Source organism: Saccostrea cucullata, unplaced genomic scaffold, assembly GCF_032062105.1.
Source record: "Saccostrea cucullata isolate Sc308-1 unplaced genomic scaffold, CSIRO_AGI_Scuc_v1 ctg6669, whole genome shotgun sequence".
Classification (NCBI taxonomy): Eukaryota; Metazoa; Mollusca; class Bivalvia; order Ostreida; family Ostreidae; genus Saccostrea; species Saccostrea cuccullata.
In genome coordinates, this window is record NW_026928654.1 from 1 (window position 1) to 22045 (window position 22045).

Genomic DNA, 22045 nt, shown 5'->3' on the forward strand with positions numbered 1-22045 from the left:
AAAGTTTTCATGGATTCTGTTTCCTTTCACTTCAGACCAATGTTACTAATTCTGAACCTTATCATTGTACTGTAGTCCTTCTAATCCATGAATCCCGACATCTGCTATATCGGGGCATCTGAAGTAAGTGTGCATCAAAGTGGTGAAATCAAAAGCCTTGAAGTCTAGAATTAGAATCGTTAGATAGTAATCCTTTGCCATACATGGGGTACACATCCAAAACAGGAACATGAATGACTGATTTCACTTAAATGAATCACTAACCATTGTTGTTGACAGTCAAAGTAAGCTTCAAATCATTTTCTCCCAGATCAACATTGTATACAAGTTTAAATCTGAAACAAATAAAAGTTGTCTTATTTTATGAGAGTAGGGAAAAGTGGGGCTAGTTTACATCAGAACTTGAAATAATAAATGCATGAAGAACTTGCCTGTAATCCCACATTTTTCTTGTCTCTTCATCATCCTCTAGTGAAAATGACATAGAGGCTCTGCCATTGTTCTACAAAGCATGCACTGACAAGCTCATAGTAATTCAGGAAAATAGAAATCATTCAAAGTTAACACAAAATCTTAGCCACCTTTTCATTCACATTAAGAATTTTTAAAACATTCCCTCATGTTTAATGTTAATGAAACAGTCACTTATTAAAATAAAAATCATAAATCAATAGACAGGTAAAAAAAGAAGAATTACCTGTTTCGATTCAGATTCTTTCCTCCATCTTTTTATTCTTGCAAATCCATGTTGAGGTCCCTTTTCCCATGGGCCAAAGCATGCTAATTAAGTGAGTTAATATTTAATCAAACTTATTTGACAATATTTCCACATTTTTTAGCTTTTAAAAAAGTAATTTAACTACTGTGTTTAATATTATTCTTAAAGTAAAAATTAAATGACCCTGAAGAAATTAATCGATAGATTGTTTGTGTATCTCCACTAGTTTGAAAAAAAACTAGCAAATGAACTTAAACATGTTTTAGACTATGCAGAGGAAATGAAAAGAATACTGATAATGATCCTTGGTTTAGCCTCTTTTTGTTCAAGATTAATTGCAATTAAAATAACTATTAAATCCAGTAGGTCAGATCCAGGATTTGAATCAAAATGCAACATTTATGCAAATTTGGTCAGGATTTTTTTTCTGGTGAATAACAAACCATATTAAACACCAGAAGAGTTCATATAATTGTGTAATATGCATCATCAATGTATCTGATTAATATGGGGCATCGAATACAAATGCACTATGAAAGACATGTGTTCCCATTTCTTTGATCTAGCTAGCATGCTTGAATGTGCTCTTGTACAAAGTTCCCTCAACTTCATTAAAATGAGCTAAAATAAAAAAAATCAAAGGATATACTTACGGAAAACAAGAGGTATTCCTCCACGGATGGCCTTTTTGTTGTCAAACAATGCATTTTTACTGAAGAAATATTTTGAGCCAATGATTATAAAATTCAAAAATTGCCAAAGTCAATATGCCAAAAGTTATATGACTGGGCATGAATAATTATATAGTTGACCAATTATTAAACTAGCTGGTATTAACTGGTTAACATACCCAGCAGGGCTCTCACACCACTTTTTGGGACTGGGTCCGGGGCCATTCAAATTGGGAAAATTATCCTCAATTTGAGAAAAGTTGGATGACCAACATTCATTGAAAAAAAATCCTTAAACTGCAGTTCTAGCATTTTGTCATCAATTTAACTCTAGTTTTGAATAAACAGTTAAAGTAGGCTATTTATGAAAGTACATTAGCTTTGTCATAACTATCTTTGAGTGTTGATATTGCGGTTATTTGTCTTTCTGAGTGACAGTCACTAGTCACATAATCCCAAATTTCCTCGATCACATGGACAACGTTGCTTACCAATTCAGCGCAAGACTGAACATGCTGAAGCATGAGCATGTTTCTAGGTGCAGCTTACTAATGTTTCAATGAAATGTCTATTTTTGAAACCAAAATGATGTATTTCTCGATTTTCATGACAAGATACTCTGCACTAACTTTACACATTTCTGTAATAACACTAACCTGGTTCCCCAAACCAGTTTACGAATGCATTTGGCGCGAACTAATTAATAGTTGTACATAGAACTAGTTTGTTTCACCTTCATTTGCAAGTGCATTAACATTTTGTTTTGTTTTGTTTTTTTGGCAATTAAGTTTCAAGGACTTTTATTTTTTAATATTTTGCTATGGAAATGGGAAATTTACACCTTTTTTCTTTTTTGAACCTTTTTGGTACCTTTTTTGCATTGGGAACGGGCCGAATATCGGCCCCAGATTTAGAGAATTGCCCAGTAAAACCAAATTGGGTAAAATCACCCAGCCTACCTGACAAACAGCACTTCTTGGGCCTTGCATTTCCAGGATATTATAGTGGCACCTAAAAAATTCTTAAGCAATGTGTAATTCAGATCATAAAAGCTAACTTTATCATCTGGATATTGGATAAACACTAGGCCCTAATAATCAAGTATTAAACAGGTTTATTGAACATAACATTTACTATGTTACATAGCAGTATGACTATCTTTGTTCCTGTATGATTCAATATGTATGTCTATGAGTCAATAACTCATTAAGTGATACGTTACTTGTTGATTTTACTTGGACACAATTCACAAAATATCTTGACAGCTTACTACCTGAGCTACTTGTGACACATTCACGTGCTTTATACAAATATCTATAAAATAAAATAATTATACCATGCAAGTGAACGGAAACCTCTGTAGTATCGTTGAGCTTCAATACCGCTACATCTTTAGTGTCCATGTTGAAGTGTTATTGGGAAAAGAAAAGTAGAGTTAAACATCCCGATCCCGACTTCAAATATTCACGAGAGCATTAGGTTTATGATATGATTAGAGTAACGGAACCCATTTATAATATTATACTATCATGTAAATTAGCTGAATCTGATTGGTCGAGAAACATTTGTTAAAAAACACTATTACCCGCTGAATAATGAAGCCACGCCCTCTAGCGTAGCAACAGTCAACAGTGCCTCACGACGGGTGATATTTAAAAAAAAAATAGCGACTGCGCAGAATTTATGCGTGCACGGTTCACTGTTACATATATGTATTTGTGTAAAAGATCCAGTATAGTATAATAAATATTGCATGTAGTTGATTGTAACATTGAAAATTTTCACCCCTTAACTACATGCAATATTTGTATAATATCAACTGCGATAGCATATGTTGTTTACATCTCAAATTTATCCAATACTCAGGAGTATACTCCGAGTAAAATCTATTTTCAATCATATAGTCGCTATTATTGTTACAGGTCTAATAAGAATCAAGACGCTGTCAGGGTTCATGAATTTATTATATATTGAATTCTGATTGAATGATCGATGATGAGCCCTAAAATTGTAAATATAATTTATATAAATACATGTAAATCTGCAAAGCAAATAATTACAAGCATAAACAAACAAACAAACATCATATGAAATATAATGGTATAACAAAATGTTAAACATTATGCTTTCCCTCCATCTTCGCTAACCGAGGGTTTCCGATCCGGATCCGAAATCCAATCGGAGTTCCTCGGATGACTCGTACCTCGCACATTACCTCGGACGTCAACGGTGATCTTCCATCTTGCTGATTCAGTCATGTGATCTTTTTTGAATTTCATTCAAATATTATACTTTTGAAATCCGAGTTACTTTGATGCACACTCAGCACTATGTTCTTGCGTTCAAAGAATAATAACATTTGGTTGTAATTAACACGAGGAATCACACAAATAAAGAAACCTTTTCTAAGAACTTAAGGCAGAGCGAAATATGAAATGAGTGACAAGGCAGTTTCCGGCGGAGAAATGTAGCGATCTGATGCGTATTCCTCCACCTATCACATCCGAGGTTTGAATGGAGCGTAGCGGAGTCAGCCGAGGATTGCCGATTGTCCGAAATCTACTGTTGTAAAGTAGATTTCGGATCGGAAACCCTTGGCTAGCGAAGATGGCTTTCCCTCATGATAACAATACTGCACTCTGAATAAAGGGCAATAACTCTTAATTCCAACTGAACAGATTTATGGGGCTTTACAGATAAAACATAAAAATAGAAGTAAAAATGGATTTTGGTAATTAAGCTTGGTAAATCAAAAATATTTGTCAAACATACTTTATAGCCAGTAGCTTCCTTAACAAATTCGAAGTAATAAAATATCTAAAATAACAAAATACACGTTCTTACCAAAGACAATGTGTCTGGGGGCTTGTAAATATACTGTGATCAATGCAAAAAACGGGAAACCAGCACCTGCTGCTATGAAAATAATATAAAACATTTCAAGGTGCTGCATACACACTTAAATGTAGTTTTCAACATTCAGATTATTTAAAAACCAATAAAACCTTTAACTAAACAAAATTATCAACTTATTCAAATTTTTAACTTTAGATAAACTTTATATTTACTTTAAATGTCATAGTCAAAAGTATGGAGAATTAATTAACAAATTAGTAAAATTAGTAAGAGAAATCTAACCTGCTGCTATCAGGACCAAGGTCTGGGTAGAATGTGAGAAGCATGAATTGCATGAAAATCTACCACCTGACTGACCGGTAAAGTTATACACAATGACCTAACTGACCTAACCAAAAGCAGGAAAGGGCAAGCCCTCAATTACCATAATAATGCATCACATGACACTACCAAACTGGACAAAACACTACACACAACTCAAATCACAACACAAGCACATGGCCAGGTAAATATTGAAATCACATTAAATTATATAACCAAACACATTTAATATTCTAATAAATTTTATTTTGACCTTACTACATTATGTCAATGTAAGCAAATATATATATTATTGGTTCATACTTTGGCTGACGTGTTTCACGAGTACCAATTGTTAAGACTTCGTTTTCATACTGAATTTGACAACGAAATATATTTTCTCTATCAAAACATAGGGCGCATTGCAGTTGTGACCTGTCTACAGGGAATGCTTACTCCTCCTAGCTAAGCACCTGACCCAACCTCTGGAATTTTCAAGAGTTCGTGTTTCATTTCCTGTTCACAGCTTTGTATTAATAATAGATTTTTTTTTTCAGATTGACCAATGTTCGTTTACCCCACCATTTATTTACAACAACGCAGATATGTGTAGTTCGTTATCTAAACGAGTCTAAAAACAATTCGAGGTCAGTTATGGACGACAAACAGCTCATCTCGTCCTTATTATCAATCAAACACATCATTAAAGATATAAAAATGATGGAAGCATATCTCCTTAGAAAATTGAATATTCACAGCAAAATGTTATTGATCTAGGATGTCTTATCAATTAATGTCCTCAAACAATCCATATTTAAGGAATAACTGTCTTATTTTTCGAATTCATGAAGTGATCAATGGATTGGCTTGTGTGATAATTTGCATAAACGCCGAAGGCGTTTATGCATAAAATTATCACACAAGCCAATCCATTGATCATCTTCATGAATTCGAAAAATAAGACAGTTATTCCTTATATTTACATGCTTTGATTCCGCCAATCCACGGGCTCCAAGCCTGCTTCTCCCTAGGTGTTGTCCCGCCCTGCACGTGGTTTTTTTTGGAACCGCGCCAAAACATTCATGAGGAAATCAATTACATTTACAATTGGTAATTTTATCTCGGACAAAGACATTGGAAATGTAAATATTAATGTATCAAATAATCTTTTTCTGTAACAGTGCATTATATAATTTTATGATTTATTTTCTCTTCTCAAATAACAATTTGTCACTTTATATGGTGTCCCGTGAGTCAACATGTCGCCGTTGGTCTATATAATATAGAATTTAAGAGTGATAGTTGTGCAGTTCATTCAGGCTCACAGAGCCATGCTATTAAACTGGTGATGGGGTAAGAAGAAAAAATATTACACACAATACCTATAGGTCCAGTCAGTGCCCATGTAGCTAAGCGTCCACTGGTAACGCTCCAGTTTCAATACTTTTGTATGCCATCTGCCTTGCAAATATTTGAAAATCTGCGTTCCAGAGAGGTTTAATTAAAAAACCGCTAGAAATAATTAATATTGACTGACGGTCCTTAAGGACAAGGATTGAAAAACAAACAATAGGCATGTTGTCTTTTTGAAACCTTCATTGCTGTTTAGACTACTGTAGGGGCAAATCAAGAGGAGCAGCTCCGCTGTTTAGGCTATACTGGAGCATGAAGAAGACAGTGTTAAGAGGCTGACACTGCTGCTTAAACTATTCTGCGTGCTTAAAAAATACTGCAGTAGGACTATTATGAAATACAGTGTAAATAAATTTTGGTGTATCTGCGTTTAATTTGATGAGCAATTTGACATCACTTGGAACATATTCTTGAAACTTTCTCTAAATCATTATCAGCCAGTTCCTCACTTTTTTACTCTGACAGTTTGTTATTGAAAAGAAATCGAAAACAAACAATAAAAACACGATGAAAATGTATTCTGGCAATGATGTCAGTTTTTCATCAGTCAGGACTTTCGAATGTCTAAATATAAACAGGAGAACCATAAAACAGATAGAAAGGGAACATATCAAACAATCGGATCTGACACCAAATAGGCGGCCCTATTGTGCATGGCGTGAAATCAGCAATATAGAAACATTTTAAAAATATCTTTATCATTTTTTGATGATTTTATTGAACAATGAGTAAAGTTAATAGAGAGTACTTACAAATCATATTTATGAGAATAGCCTAGAGAAAAGTTCTTATTTCAGATTGCTCTGTTTCTGTGTAAGTGCGGTAATGCTTGTGTGTATTTAAAATAGTACCATCGCTGTATTTATATTTTCCAAACATTCTAGCTCTTATGGGCGGCGGAAAGGGTAAAAAGATGTTAATGCAAAACTAACAACTTATTTTAAAAAAACATGCTGAAATACAAAACAGACCACCTTAAAACAAAATCAACAGACTCGTTTGCAAAGTCAACAGACTCCGATGCAAAACCAACGATCACTGATGCAAAACCAACAGTCATTCACAGAATTGACGCTAGATGGCGTTAAAAACAGACATTATCTGAATTAACGCTAGATGGCGCGCAAGTTTTCTCTCATAATGAAGAAGTAAATCTCTGTGTATGTAACGAAGATTTTTCACTACATAAGAAAAAAAAAAATTTTTCGATTCTTTGAAAATCAGTGCGTCAGTCTGATGAACTGATACACAGTTAAACACACTTATTGAACACCTCGCAAATTTTAGATTCCAGATTCAAAAACGCAGCTCAGTGAAGGTTACATATAAGGAGGCAGGCCTAATATAGAGAATACTAGTATTGCTTGCAGATTCATGTACTCTGCAGACCATTAATTGAATTGCAGTGCCTTGCTATTGAGGGTTTTCATTATTTTATCTACATTCTGAGGTATCGATATTTTCATTGTGCGCCTGTAATTTGCATAAAACTGAATGTACAGGTTTATTTTTTTTTTATCGTATTTAAGCATTGAGGTTGTCAGCAAGATTCCATTCCCTTCAAGCATTCAGCAAGCCTAGTTCCCTCGGTTGGCTTGCACTTCTTGACTCTCTCATTAATATACATGTACAATAGTTGTAGACTGTTTTACTTCAAAAGTGAGAGATCGAATGCCTAAAAGCTTATGATTCCAATGCACCGATGATCCTGATTCACAGATATGTCTTATGCGTGCGAGTGTTTGAACGGGTGTTCAGACGTAGAGAGCAAAGAGAGTAGGGTAGATCTCGAAAGGAATGGCGCGAAAACAACATTCTAACTTCTCGTCGGAAGTATGCACCCGCAATGATGTACAAAAAGAAGTTAATACAATAGTTCATATTGAAAATGGTTCTTGTTATATATAGAATTCCCTGCCAATAATCTACATCCGGGTCCGCATATGCGGCTAAATCCTCTGTATTGGAGAGGTGTTTGGAATGCAGGAAGGTCCGCAACCACACTACAAAAAATGGCACGTTGAAGGCGATGAAACAGAATGATACTACCAATAAAATAATGGTGAATTCCAGTCGAATTACACTCTCCTCAGTTACTATGTTGTTATGGCTTTTTCGTTTCTTATTCCTTGACAAGATCTTCCGAATGGTCAGGATGTTGAGGACTACTATGACTATAAAGGGTATCATGCTCATCAAAATGGCATAAATACTGTCCAGAATAAAAGACAAAAAGCTGTAGTTTTCGGCCGTGGTGCAGTAGCGATTCCCCTTAGCACTAACATAAATGGCACTTAGAATAGGTTTGTAGAGAACAACGATCGTTGAAGACGCAATAATGCCACCAATAATGCGCTTAGTTCCGCGTTTGGTGCAAATTATTTTTCTAAGTAATGGCCAGCAAACGCCAATGTACCGCTCCAATGTAAACGCAACCACAATCCATGTCGACAGAAGCCTAGAAACATAAGCCATATACTGCTGGAACTGACATACCACATTTTCATCGAAGAAAAGGGTTTTGTTCCTCATTTCCGGATCCAGGTAGACAAGTCCCCGCCGAAGCCATTCCACCGTGACGTAAAACAGTAAGGTCAAAAGATCTGACACGGACAGGACAGACAAATATGTACTGGCAGAGAGACTGCGCAGGTTCTTGGTCATAAACACACACAGCGAGAGAGCATTCCCTAAAAGTCCGATGACTATTACTAACGGCGTACAGTAAGAGTAAAACAGCCTGGCGTTGTGGAGAAGTGAGTTTTCCCCGGTGTCGTTCAGCCACCATAATAACGTCCTGTTACCACTGTCCCAGTGTGGGTCGTAATTGTTCTGCATATATCCATAAATGACGTTGTACACGGTCTGTAGATTGGTTCTGTTCACATCATATAGACTCATGTTCTCTGGAAAATGAAATGAAAACAAATAAACGCAGAATATGTAGGTGCATATAAGTACAATGACACCAAATGTCACCCTATAGATTTTATTTAATCTCGTTTTTAAATATGTCCAAATGATAATTTCCAGATGAACATCTGCCTCATAAATCGAGCCTGCTGTGTTGTCCTAAAGCGCACTTTGTTAATGTGATTTCATTAAGTTGTCGACAAACATCAAACAATGATCATAAAGTCTAGTTAAACTAGATTTCAGGATCAAAAGACACTAGGAAAAAACAAAGAAAAAAATGTCTGAAATTACTCAAACAAAAGAATTAAATTTTTTGCCAATATTCCCTAGTTCTGCTGGAGGTCGTAACATAAAGGGTACTTAAGTCGAAGACCATACTTATGACGACCTCGTGCTATTATTTTTTTCTAAGTTACTTAGTTATAATAGAACATTGTATTTTACTTCGAACAGATCAACTCATTATAAAATTCTTTCGACCAAAAATAGAGTTGAGTTACTTAAATTGATTTTGCATCACTATGGCATATTGGCTTTACAAAAGAACAATTCAATTAAACAGCCCAGATGACTTTATGGTATAAAGGATTATATCATATTAGTGATATGGATTTTAATTGCTGGAAAAAGCGACATCAACAACAGAAAAAAGGACTTTAACCTTCAGGTGCATTACCCAGCGTTAGCCGACCGAGCTATAATGAGACCTCTTAAAAAACAAAGAAAACAGCTGATACGCGACACAGAAATATTCTGATGGAAAGCAACTTTTTCTCAATAATCACATTAATACAAAGACGTTTTATCGGGTGGGTTGTAGTCGCTGTCGTGTGGTACTGTAGTGATTTGTTAATAGTTTCTGATGGGTTCATTCTCTTTTCTGTCATGACAAATCGAAAGTCATCATTAGGGTTTACAAATTTAAGTAACTTTGTTGTGGTAACAATCCTGAGCCTTAATGAGTAATGTGACGGTATCGATAAACCAGCGATTTCATTAATGACAAACGGACATGTTATAATCATGGCATGATTCGAAGAGAGACACCAGTGTATCAAAATTTATATGGAAAGATTGCCAATTTCAAAGGATTTTGAACTTAAGTTATTCCCAAAGAATAGCAGAACACACAACGTGCAAATGATAAACAATATCTCATCTACCTGGTACATATATAGTTCATTCATATACAATCAACGAAAAAATAGTTATATGAGATAAAATTGTATCGACCACGCCAAATTCACAAAAATAAGTTAAACCTAGTTTCACAATTGATAAACTAGGTTTATCGACTGTAAACTATAGTTTACAAACCGTAATTAAACTATGGCACGCCAAATTCACAAAAATGAGCAAAACATAGTTTCACAGTCGATAAACTAGGTTTATCGCTTGTAAACTATAGTTTACGGACTGTAAACTATAGTTAACAACGTTAATCTATATTTTACATCTGTAAACTATAGTTAACGCGATAATCTATGTTTCACAACCGTAAACTATACTTAACACTGAAAACAATCATTTGCGATTGCAAAACATAGATTATCTGATAAATACAGTTTCACGATTTGTAAACTATAGTTTACAAACCGTTAACTATAGTTAACAATCTGATAAATATAGTTTCACGATTTGTGAAACTATGATTAACAACTCTTAATTATAGTTTACAATTGTAAACTATAGTTTACAAACGTGAATCTATGTTTATCAACAAAAACTATTGTTAACGCTTATTACAGACAGATAAACTTAGATTATCATTTGTAAACTATAGTTAACAACCGTTAAATATAGTTTTACAGATGAAAACTATACTTAACGAATCGTTAACTATACTTAACGAATCGTTAACTATAGTTTACGGTTTGTAAACTATAGTTTACAGTCGATAAACCTAGTTTATCAAAAGTGAAACTAGGTTTCTCTCATTTTTGTGAATTTGGCGTGCCATATATAGATTAACGTTGTTAACTATAGTTTACAGTCCGTAAACTATAGTTTACAACCGATAAACCCGGGTTATCGACTGTGAAACTATGTTTAGCTCATTTTTGTGAATTTGGCGTGCCATACATAGAACTTACGAAATGATGACTTTAAATGAGACTGCTGTTTTTTTCTAGAACATTCTTTAAACGGTCCCGCGATTGGCTGAGAGAAATCACGTGATCAGAAATTTGATTGGATTGGAGGGGATAAATGGGTCAACTGAGTGCAGTGCTAGCCCCCCCCTAACCCCCTAACCCTAACCCTAACCCTAACCCTAACCCCTAACCCTAACCCTAACCCTAACCCTAACCCTAACCCTAGCCCCTAACCCCTAACCCTAACCCTGGGGCTAGGCGGGTCAACTGAGTACAGCCCTAACCCTAACCCTAACCCCTAGCCCTAACCCTAACCCTAACCCCTAGCCCCTAACCCTAACCCTAACCCCCTAACCCTAACCCCCTAACCCTAACCCCCTACCCCTACCCCTAACCCTATCCCCTAAATACGGAGTGTGTTTACACTATACGTAGGTACTACGTTTTGTTTATGCTGACTATACAGGTAAAAAATGCGCCGTGTGCAAAAAACATTTCAAGAATGTGATTATGACGTCACGCTTCACAGTCTAGACAGTCCTATAACCGGTTTGAACTGGTTTTACTGAAAGACAAGAACCACCTGGATTTTTTTTTTACTGAAAACAAAACACAAACAAGACAGATTTTGATTCAATTTTTATTCACAATGAAAAAATACAAAAATGATTTTAATTTCCACTGTATCGGCATAAGGGACATTTCTTCAGGACTTCTTTTCTCCGTGAAAGAGTTTCTTCACACATTCCTCAAAACACGGAATTGCCGACATTGTTCGCACACTCCATTTTTTCCTTGTAGTCTTTTTCCTGGTTCACATCATACATCTCTTTCAACGGTTTATTTATAGTCATTTTCATCCATCGGGGAGGAGTATGTTCTCAATTCCTTTCTTGTGTATGAAGTATTTCAGCACCAGCTACTCTCCAACCGCAATCTTCTAAAGAAGGCTCATCATCCACATACCAGTGTGGAAATGGCATTTCAAATGCTGACAAATCCTGTACGTTCTCTGATGCCATCCCGGATAGTTTTCTTATATATACCTTATACACTGTCAATGTTTTATAATTCATCGTATTCTGATCACAGTAATGACAAACATATTTTTTTACATCAAACCAATAGATCTGCGTTTTCTTATATAATCTCCACGTGAAATACATGATGGGTACAATGAGTGCAGGGTACTCCCAGCTCAGCTTTATATACCTGTTGCATCACCTGTAAAGAGAGCCGTGTGCAAAAAAACTGACTACACAGGGCCTTGTGCAAAATTTTTTTAGAGCCGTGTGCAAAAAATATGCTGACTACACAGGTAAATACTTGGCAGCGAGCCAAGTTTGTTTAGGGCCGTGTGCAAAAATGCTTACCTGTGCATTATGACGTCATCCACTGTATATAAATACGGTTTTCTTCGACTTTGGGTTCATTTTACTCTCAGAGCCATCACCTGATAGACATGGATTCTACTAGAGAAAAACAGGTACAGCCTCGACGAACATTGAAACGAAAAAGTACCGAGAGAGAAATAGATTTACCACCTAAACCCATTTCTGATTATTATCACATGAGACTAGCTGAAGAAAGGACCTCACCAAAATTTAAAGCGCATGAAAAAAAATATGTCGTTCATTTCGATGAATTTCCAGAAGAAGAAGAAACCACGGCTTTCCTTCAACGATTATTCAAAAACATGTTACAGGACTTCAAATCGAAAATGCAGTGTGATCCTAACGATTACCTTAGCCTGAACATAAAACACCCATCTTTGGATTCGGACATTTCTTATGGGTTTATGCAATGTAAAAAATTAAACGAAGACGTCATTTTTGAAGAAATAAATCGTGTGCAACAATCCAAAAAGGAGTTCAAAATCGACGACGGCTCCACGGAATTCCAACTGTTACACATCGAGAATCCCCAGGGGAGTGGTGGAAACAGAACCAAACATCTACAACTGGATAAGGAGACTTTCAAGAAAAATAAACGAGCCATCGTTCGGATCGTCAATCCCCATGATAAATTGTGTTTAGCTAGAGCCATCGTCGTCACTCGATTACACAGTCAGAAACCCGATCATCCAGACCCGGAATGGGAAAAACGTTGGCTCCGTATGCGGAAGGGAGATAAGAAATCCTTGGACCAGAAGAACGAAGCCATATCTCTCATGGAACAGGCCGGATGTGATATCACTCAAGCGTGTGGATCTGCAGAGTGGTGGAAATTACAACAGGTGTTAGCTCCTCGGTATCGTCTGAAAATATTTCAGTTCAAATCTACTTCCACTAAACTCTGTTTAGAGCGCATCTTCAAAGGCTGGGGAGATGGAACTTGTTTGAACATTTTGTTAGACAACCGTCATTGCGATGCCATCATATCGATGCCGGGAGTAACGGGGAACCAATATTACTGTGATCATTGCGACGTGGGGTACAGGAATGTCACAGACCATCGCTCCAAATGCCCTCATCGCTGTACCTTTTGTTTAGGACATCACCCTCAATGTCCCGATGAAGGGATCGAGATTAAATGCCAGGAATGCCATGGAATGTTTAAGAACAGGACCTGCTACGAAGATCATTTAAAACCCCATGGTAAGAAAACCACCACTACTGTCTGCAATTTAATGGGATTATGCGAGAAGTGTCAGTCCTGGATACCTAAGAAATTATTTCCTCATCACAAATGCGGAGATCAGAAACAGTGTAAGATCTGTAAGAAAATCGTCGATGCCGATCATCGGTGCTACGTTCCACAGAAACCCAAGAAGAAGAAGAAGAAGGGAAAAGGCACCTTAGAGTTTACCATTTATTTCGATTTCGAATGCACTCAGGAATCGGGCATTCACGTTCCTAATCTGTGTGTGGCACATCGCGTCTGTCAACATTGCGATGACTTAGACATAGACCAACCTTGTCCTCATTGTCAACACATGGGACCCCGTCAGCACCTATTTCAAGGCCCAGACACCTTAAAGAAGTTCATGGACTGGTTATTTCAACCCACTACAGGTACTAAGAATTCCACTTTAGTACACGACGGGGCCATCGTCATCGCCCATAACTTCAAAGGATACGACGGACAATTCATTTTGAATTACATAGTGCATTCTTCTCCCCTGAAACCTAGCGTGATCATGAACGGGAGTAAGATCTTGTCCATGGAAATATGTGGACTCAAATTCATCGACTCGTATAGTTTCTTAACCTTTCCTTTGGCCCAGATGCCCTCCGCTTTCGATTTGAACGAAATGAAGAAAGGTTATTTCCCTCACTTTTTTAATACGGAACAGAACCAGAATTACGTGGGACCTTATCCACCGGCAGCTTTCTACAATCCGGACGAAATGACTACCAGTGGACGAAAAGCTTTTTACGAATGGTACGACCAACAGAGGGGAAAAGTGTTTGATTTCCAGAAAGAGTTTGTAGGGTATTGTGTCTCGGACGTCGACATTTTACACAAATGCTGTGCACGGTTTAGAAGCACCCTCAAGAAGTTGGTCAACGTGGACCCTTTCCAGGAATCCATCACGTTTGCCAGTGCTGCTAATTTAGCCTACCGTCGAAATTTCATGCCTAAAGACAGCATTGCCATCATTCCGAACCTCGGGTATGATCCGGCACGACAATATTCGGCCAAAGCCTGTCGATGGCTCACCTGGATGAGTCATCAGAATGGATGTCACATACGACATGCCAGAAACGGAGGCGAAGTCCCGATCGGAAATTATACCGTCGACGGATACCAGGAAGCGACTCGTACCGTCTACGAATTTTACGGATGCTATTGGCACGGATGCCCCACTTGCTATCCCAGTTTACAGACGGAAACTCATCCTCACCGGACCCAATTTACTTACCAACAATTACACGAGAAAACTCTCAGAAGGACTGCGGATTTAGAGGACATGGGGTACAACGTGTGTAGTATCTGGGAGCACGATTTCGATCAACAAGTGCAACAAGATGAGACTTTACAGCAATTTGTACGAGATCTGGACATTCCGGATCCTTTGAAACCTCGAGAAGCCCTGTACGGAGGCCGGACCAATGCCACTAAATTATATTGTGAAGAAGGGGACATGAGATACGTGGACGTGTGTTCCTTATACCCTTACGTGTTGAAACACAGACCTTTTCCCCTAGGGCATCCCGAGATCATCACAGACGACTTCCAGGACGTGAGAAGTTATTTCGGTCTCATTCACTGTCGGGTCTTACCACCCCGAGGCCTCTTTCACCCCGTATTACCTTATCGGACGGGAGGTAAGTTATTATTTCCCTTATGTCGCACCTGTGCCCAACAACAAGACTCTACGTCTCAACACCCATGTCAACACACCGATCGGGAACGTAGTCTCACGGGTACTTGGGTGACGTGCGAATTACATAAAGCCTTGGACATGGGGTATACCTTAGAGCAAACTTACGAAGTGTGGCATTTCAAAGAACGCAGTCAAGACTTATTTAAAGACTACATCGATACCTTCCTCAAGATCAAACAGGAAGCGTCCGGATTTCCCTCCGAATGTAAGACCTCAGAACAAGAACAAGATTACATTCGAGAAGTGTTATACAAAGAAGGATTCATGATGGACATTCTCAGTATCAAGAAGAATCCAGTGTTAAGAACCATTGCTAAACTCTTTTTAAATTGTCTGTGGGGAAAATTTGCTCAACGCTTGTTATTACCCAAAGTCAGATACTTGGACGAAGTAGAGGAATTACATCAACTCTTACAAAATTCGACGGTCGACATCAAGGGTGTGCGACTCTTAGTCAATAAAGAAGATTCCATTGAAGACAAGATGCTAGTGAATTTTCAAGACAAACAGGAATTCGTCGAAGAATGTCCCTTTGGAAACGTGATCCTAGCTTGTTTTACCACCGCCTATGCTCGCTTACATCTCTACGAGACTTTACGACCTTTAGAAGAACGGGGCCTTTATTTCGATACGGACAGTATCATTTACCAACATAAGGAAGGAGCTTTTAATCCTACTTTGGGCAATAGTTTAGGAGAATGGACCGACGAATTAGACGGGGATCACATCACCAAATTCATGTCGGCAGGTCCTAAAAATTATGCTTTCCGAACGGACAAAGGAACCGAGGTTCATAAATGCAAAGGGGTCACTCTCAACCATCGAACCTCTCAGTTGGTGTGCCCAGAGACTTTACAAAAAATGCTCAAGGGAGAAATAGAGGAAGTAAAAGTCCCCTATCCCAGCAAAATCCAGAGGACCCGGGATTGTGAGGTGGTGAACAAACCTTCAGAGAAAACAGTTAGAATTGTATATGACAAGAGACAAATTGTAGAGAATTATAACACTTTACCTTATGGTTATTGATATGTTTGTTTGTTTGTTTGTTACAAATAAAAAATTGAATTGTTTTTATGTGTTGTTTTTTTTTCTCTATAAAAAGGTATTCTTATTCAAAATCAAAGGTCATTTCTAATCATGGGGAGTCGCGAGCCAGACCAACCCATGCGTTTTCCCCAGTATGCTCAGCTCTCAAAGAGAGAAGCTACTTTTGAGCAGGGATGGCCAGAACCTCTCTTAGGAAAAATACCAGACCTAGCTCGAGCTGGGTTTTACTACAGGGGAATGAAAGATAACGCTACCTGTTTTCATTGTGGAATGACTTTAACCAATTGGGATCTTGAGGAGGATCCTTATGCAGAACATGCTTATTGGAATCCCAATTGTCCTTACATCAATCAGTATAAGGGTCGAAGCTGGGTGATGAGTATATTTGTCGGGGACTTAGAGAAGCAGGGATATAAACCTTTCATTAAGATCAAACCTCTACTGAACCCACAACCAGACGTCCAGGCTCGAGGAAAATGTCACATTTGTTTAGACGAGGAATTACAAATCGTTTTTTTACCTTGCGGACACCTATGCTGCTGTGCTTTGTGTGCTCCTTCTTTTCATTTTTGCCCCATCTGTCGTGGCGAGATTCAACAGTCCAAACGGATATTTCTGTGTTAACTATAAATAAAAGGACAGAACTCAAATTTGGTGTTTTCTATTGTTAAGCAATCAGACCTAGATTTTTTTTTTTCAGTGATAAAAGAATGAGATTATTGAATTATTCTTAATTTAAAATTCTCTATTGGTTTTTTTTCCTCTGCAAGTTAAAAAATAGATACTCCAGTCTCTATATAAAAAGGAGACCTACAAATCCTAGAGATCATTTCTGATCTGAGTGAGGGACAGAGCACATCATGGAAGTTTTAAGCTCAGAGTATCGTTGGAAAATAGTAGAACCTGAAGGGACTACTTTAAAAGGAGAATGGATGAAAAACAAAGAGGAATGTATTCAAGATTTCTTTGATCAGAATCCAGGACAAACAGGTCTCCATGAAATCTACCTGTATAAGAGAATCAAGTTACCTGATCCCATAGGGGACAGCATCCTGCTCTTAGCAGGACCCAGACATCCCAAGTATCGGGAATTCAAATGGAAAATCAATTACGTCTTGCCTCACCAGAGAGAGGGACCCGAAAGCACTTTGTTTCAAGGGAAATGGATAGAAAAACCCGGAGATTGTATTAAAGATTATGGTAAGAAAGTGGGCCCCCTAAAAAGATACGATATCATTAACCGTGGTAACCGTTGTGAAACACACTATTTGTACATGAGGAGACCTTTTCCCATACAAAAGGAACTGAAGAAAAGTTTTGAATGTTTATTATTATAATGATGTTCTTGTTCTTGTTGTTATGAATAAAAAATAAAAGAAAACCTAAAATTCTAGTATTGTTTTTCCCTATAAACACACAACTAAGCGCTCTCTCTATACATTAGGTTTTGTAAGGATGACGTCACAATCAGGGATTTGAATCGCTGCCAAGTATTTACCTGTGTACATAAAAAAAAACGTAGGTCTATCGTATAGGTTTTTGCACACGGCGCCAGTATTACCTGTGTAGTCAGCATAAAAAACGTAGGTCTATCGTATATGTTTTGCACACGGCTCTTACAGTAAAGGTATATATATATATATATATATATATATATATATATAAAGCGGAGCTTTATTCAAGAGGTATACATGTATATCAAAAACTCTCTCTCTCATTCTGAAAAAGGACACGGAACAAGTCAGACGTGTTTTTTCCCAAAGATGCAGTATCGTTGGTATTGTGAGAGTCCCATTAGTCAGTGTATGTACATGCAAGGAGACTGGATGAAAACTAAAATAGGAGCCATCATGGATTTCTATGAAAATCATCCAGGCTATTCCCTGGACAATGTGTGGTTGGAAAAAAGAATGAAAATCCCACCTCTAACAGGATCTAAAGTGAGGGTGAAAATCAACCAACATTATCAGCAATACAAATGGGTTACTTGTACTCAAAGGAATCTTCTGACACCCATCAACACCATTCGGAATGAAAGTTCATGGTTCTCGGACATTGGAGATTGTCTGAAATATTATATCAAGATGGAGAAAAAAGGACTGACGTTTCCACCTCATTATTGTCCTACAGAGTACGTGTATTGTCGCATCCCTTTTTCCCAAATTAAAGACTCGATGGAAAACAAAGGACCTGGGGTGTTGACGCGACTGATTGAGGACCGATCATCATCAGAAGAAATAGAAGTGTAAATCATTGAATAAATTTTTGAATTTTTTAAAAAGAAGTGTTGTTATAAATAGAAGGGTCACAGGTCCTGTATTTTTGTTGCTAAAGTATCTCACTAAAGTATCTCACTGAACATGGTCATCCATTTAAAACAGGTATAATTTTTTTTTTACTTCTTCAATTTTAAGGTATATAAGGTCAAAAGGATTCAATTTCACATGAACACAGTTTCATAGAAAATAAGTCTGTCTAACATAAAAACAGGAAAAAAAAAAAGCCATAATTTTTTTTCTAAAAGGTGCTGTTTTTTTGAGAGTGTGCTAATGGTTACAGAAAACTTAAGGAGAGGAAAGCCTATTTTTTTTTTTAATTTATTTATTTATTCAATTGGAGTGGTACAAGTCATACATATAGTAAACAAAAAATAAGATTAAGAATGCAAACCTGCATGGCTTTTCAGTTTCACTCCTGTTTATGTATGGGTGAGGTTTATATATATATATATATATATATTATCCCATTATTTAATGATTTGCCATAAAAAATGCAAGACTTTAAAATGATCTGTATTCAGTTTTATACAGTTCACCTATTAGACAGTCTGGTAATCAAAAGGAAAAAAAATTTAAATGTTCAGATTTAAAAAAGAAACTTTTAGAAAATAAATTAATTTTATTAATTTAATTCATTTGATAACTTATGTTTAAACTTTAAAATTCAGGTTTTCCTTGGACAAAAAGAAAGGGATTCAACCCCCTTCCCTACTCCCCTTGGGTGTGGGGTAAGAGTAACTTTTACACCATCCTCTTTTCATAAAAAGATTATTTTACACATCATACCCACTATCTACATGAAATGTCATGAGTTATAAAGGAAAAAAAGGGGGGGGGGGGTCCAATGTTCCTTAATTTAATGTGGATATATATAGTTTTAAAACATTATGACTACTTGGAAATGTATGGATCTTTTGTCTTTACCATCCTTTAGAACAGAGATTCTTCAAAATTGCATGAGGAATTTCAACAAGTGTATGAATGATAGCTAATGCTGAATCATTATATTTTGATATTTATGGATATTCAACAGTGTGAACTTTAAATATGTATAAGTCAGACAGTTTTGGAAATTTCCATCATCAGAAAATTACATTTGACTGTATTAAAATCAGTAATTCTAGATAAAGATTAAGAAGAAGATTACACAAACTCTGTATTTCATCACTTTTGGTTTTACAAATATGAAAAAAAGTTTAAATGACTAAGGATTAATGGTAATGATTTAAAAGACATGGCATATCAAATGAATATCAAAAATACTCAGTCCTCAAGATTGAAAGTTTTTAAAAGATTGAAAGTCTGAATGTTTTTAAAATTGAAAAAGTCTCCTAAAAGTCTGAAAGTCTGAATCTCAAGATTTAATATACATATTGTGTTTTGAAGGATTGAAAGTCAGTATATGATTTTGCTTGTAAAACTCTCTAAAAATATAGGAGCACATTCAGTGATATATTATAGAAAGAGTTGGGAGATTTTATATCTAATTCCTTACAAATAAAGAATATCACTATGAGATCCTTATAATGAAGTTTTTACTGTAGCAGGAATACATTGACCTTTAACCTGAAAAGCCAATAGAGGTGTTAAGATATTCATGGACAACAATGGTACAGCAAAAAATGTGCTGATCTTTGACCTGAAAATCAAAATATATGAAGTTTGTTTAATTAACCTATCCATGAAGTTTGATGAATATTAACTAAACAATTAAATATAGCAGATATCCTCCTCACTTTGACCTTTTGACTAAAAACTTAATAAGGTCATTTATTTACCTTTGTGTAACTTTGATGAGTATCTTATATGTTGGATATATTAGCAAGACACAATCTAATCTGACTAAAGAAGAAACCTGGAAAAGCTTTTAGTCCTTTGTATGAACAAATTATTTGATGTCATGCAGTTATTTTAACCAAAATATCAGAACAATCTGATGACTCTTAAATAAAAAGTTCTCACTATAATAGTTAGAAACCATTGCTCTACCTGTCAAACACAAAAAATATGAATGTCAACTCAACAAAGTAAGTAAGGTTCCTTTTCTTCAAAAAAGTAAAATTCTGATGCATTGGGTGAGTGTTTGTTACTTTATGCCTAATAAAGAAAATTTTTTCCTCCATTTTGACTGTATGGATTAAGAGCTGTTCATATAATTGAATCAAACTTATTTCTTTCATGTCATTCTTAATGTCATAGTGTCCATCATTCATATTATGTACAAGTTTCAATCCTAATAGATGAATCCACATTTTGTTTTTATTTCACATCACTTGGCAGCCATATTTGAGGGAAACTCAAAATTCTCTGTCCATGTTAATTTCTTGTGTATACCTTCATCATTTGACATAACTCATTTGCTTTGATTGCCTAAATCAGAGCTATTCATACATAGAAAGAGAACAAAAAATGAATACAGTGAATTTATTGCAATAATACCTGCATGTTTGATACATAAAGAGAAATTTTTTTTTTCATTCCTTTTTGACCTTTGGATTGACCCTGAATAGAGATAAGGTTTACATTTTGTCAAGTGTAAACTATATACTGCATGACTAAATATGGTTTGTATATTGAAATATGAAATAGTTTCTTTAATGCTTAAATCAAAATATTCCAACTATCCTAGTGAGAATTATGCTCAATTACCCTCTTTAGAAAGAGGGCTCAAATAGGCTTTGCCTGCTGCCCAATTCTATTCACTTATGTATAACAAATTTTGTATAAATTAATTAACTTTGTGAAATATTCCCAACTTCCAATGCTTTTTTATTTACATTAAAAAAAACTGACTCAAATAAAATTGTTTTCTCATTTATTTTACAAGAAATAACATGCTGACAGTGAATCTATTTATTTTTTTAAAAAAAAAAAACTGGTTAAACTAATGATTACAATTGTCTTACAATGTTCATATGTAAGTTTATTTCATAAACCAATACCTTAAATGTATAGACTGAATTTAATATATATGGATTAACCCCTTTGTAGTAAAAAACATTTTTTAAACCTGATTTTCTTGTTTATTCTCTCATATATTTCCTAATTTGAGTATTAGCAAATTATTGATTACAGGAACAAACAAATTTAAGACAAAATCACAATAGATAGCTGAATACCCTGAAATGAAATGGTTACATATGTAAGATGTGTAACACATCATGTACAACTTTTAAGTCTACAAGATTTTAAGCTAACCCTATTATACAATAAGACTACTTTTTTCAAAGTTATGAGAAATTCTCAACAAAAAATGTATTAATGCAAGAGATAAATGTTAGGGTACACTTTTAAAATACATTTTACATGAATCACATAAAGAACATTACAAATCATTTCTTTGTGATTGTTTTCCATTGGAACATCTGTGAACAAACATTCTGTTTTGTCTTTCTGATACGTGAAAAGCGTCTAAAAAATCA

The 22045-nt window shown here is 35.9% G+C and overlaps 4 protein-coding genes across 4 annotated transcripts; 2 read left to right on the top strand and 2 right to left on the bottom strand.

Moving 5' to 3' along the window:
• Nucleotides 1–46: 46 nt before the first annotated feature.
• LOC134278296 (uncharacterized) lies at nucleotides 47–2854 on the bottom strand (the record flags this gene model as incomplete). The annotated part of the gene is made up of 7 exons (XM_062760611.1): nucleotides 2726–2854; nucleotides 2349–2400; nucleotides 1372–1430; nucleotides 698–780; nucleotides 432–502; nucleotides 265–335; nucleotides 47–164 (listed from the first exon to the last, which is right to left on the bottom strand). Coding segments are annotated over exons 1-7 (521 nt in total), but the record flags the coding sequence as incomplete, so codon positions are not given.
• Nucleotides 2855–7471: 4617 nt separating this feature from the next.
• LOC134278298 (P2Y purinoceptor 1-like) lies at nucleotides 7472–11989 on the bottom strand. The gene is made up of 2 exons (XM_062760612.1): nucleotides 11899–11989; nucleotides 7472–8864 (listed from the first exon to the last, which is right to left on the bottom strand). The coding sequence occupies exons 1-2, from the start codon at nucleotides 11987–11989 to the stop codon at nucleotides 7672–7674; spliced, it is 1284 nt and encodes a 427-aa protein (XP_062616596.1). The 3' UTR covers nucleotides 7472–7671.
• A 2117-nt stretch (nucleotides 11990–14106) lies between these two features.
• Nucleotides 14107–16323, top strand: LOC134278299 (uncharacterized). The gene has a single exon (XM_062760613.1). It carries the CDS (start codon nucleotides 14107–14109, stop codon nucleotides 16321–16323), a length of 2217 nt encoding a protein of 738 aa, XP_062616597.1.
• A 111-nt stretch (nucleotides 16324–16434) lies between these two features.
• On the top strand, nucleotides 16435–16968 carry LOC134278300 (baculoviral IAP repeat-containing protein 7-B-like). The gene has a single exon (XM_062760614.1). It carries the CDS (start codon nucleotides 16435–16437, stop codon nucleotides 16966–16968), a length of 534 nt encoding a protein of 177 aa, XP_062616598.1.
• The last annotated feature ends 5077 nt before the right edge of the window (nucleotides 16969–22045 follow it).

Coding starts and splice junctions, on each gene's coding strand:
- LOC134278298 (XM_062760612.1), bottom strand. CDS start 11,989: ATGGCATCAGAGAACGTACAGGATTTGTCAGCATTTGAAATGCCATTT. Junction 8,865..11,898: donor GCCTTCTTTAGAAGATTGCG/GTTGGAGAGTAG, acceptor TTCATTTTCCAG/AGAACATGAGTCTATATGAT.
- LOC134278300 (XM_062760614.1), top strand. CDS start 16,435: ATGGGGAGTCGCGAGCCAGACCAACCCATGCGTTTTCCCCAGTATGCT.
- LOC134278299 (XM_062760613.1), top strand. CDS start 14,107: ATGAACGGGAGTAAGATCTTGTCCATGGAAATATGTGGACTCAAATTC.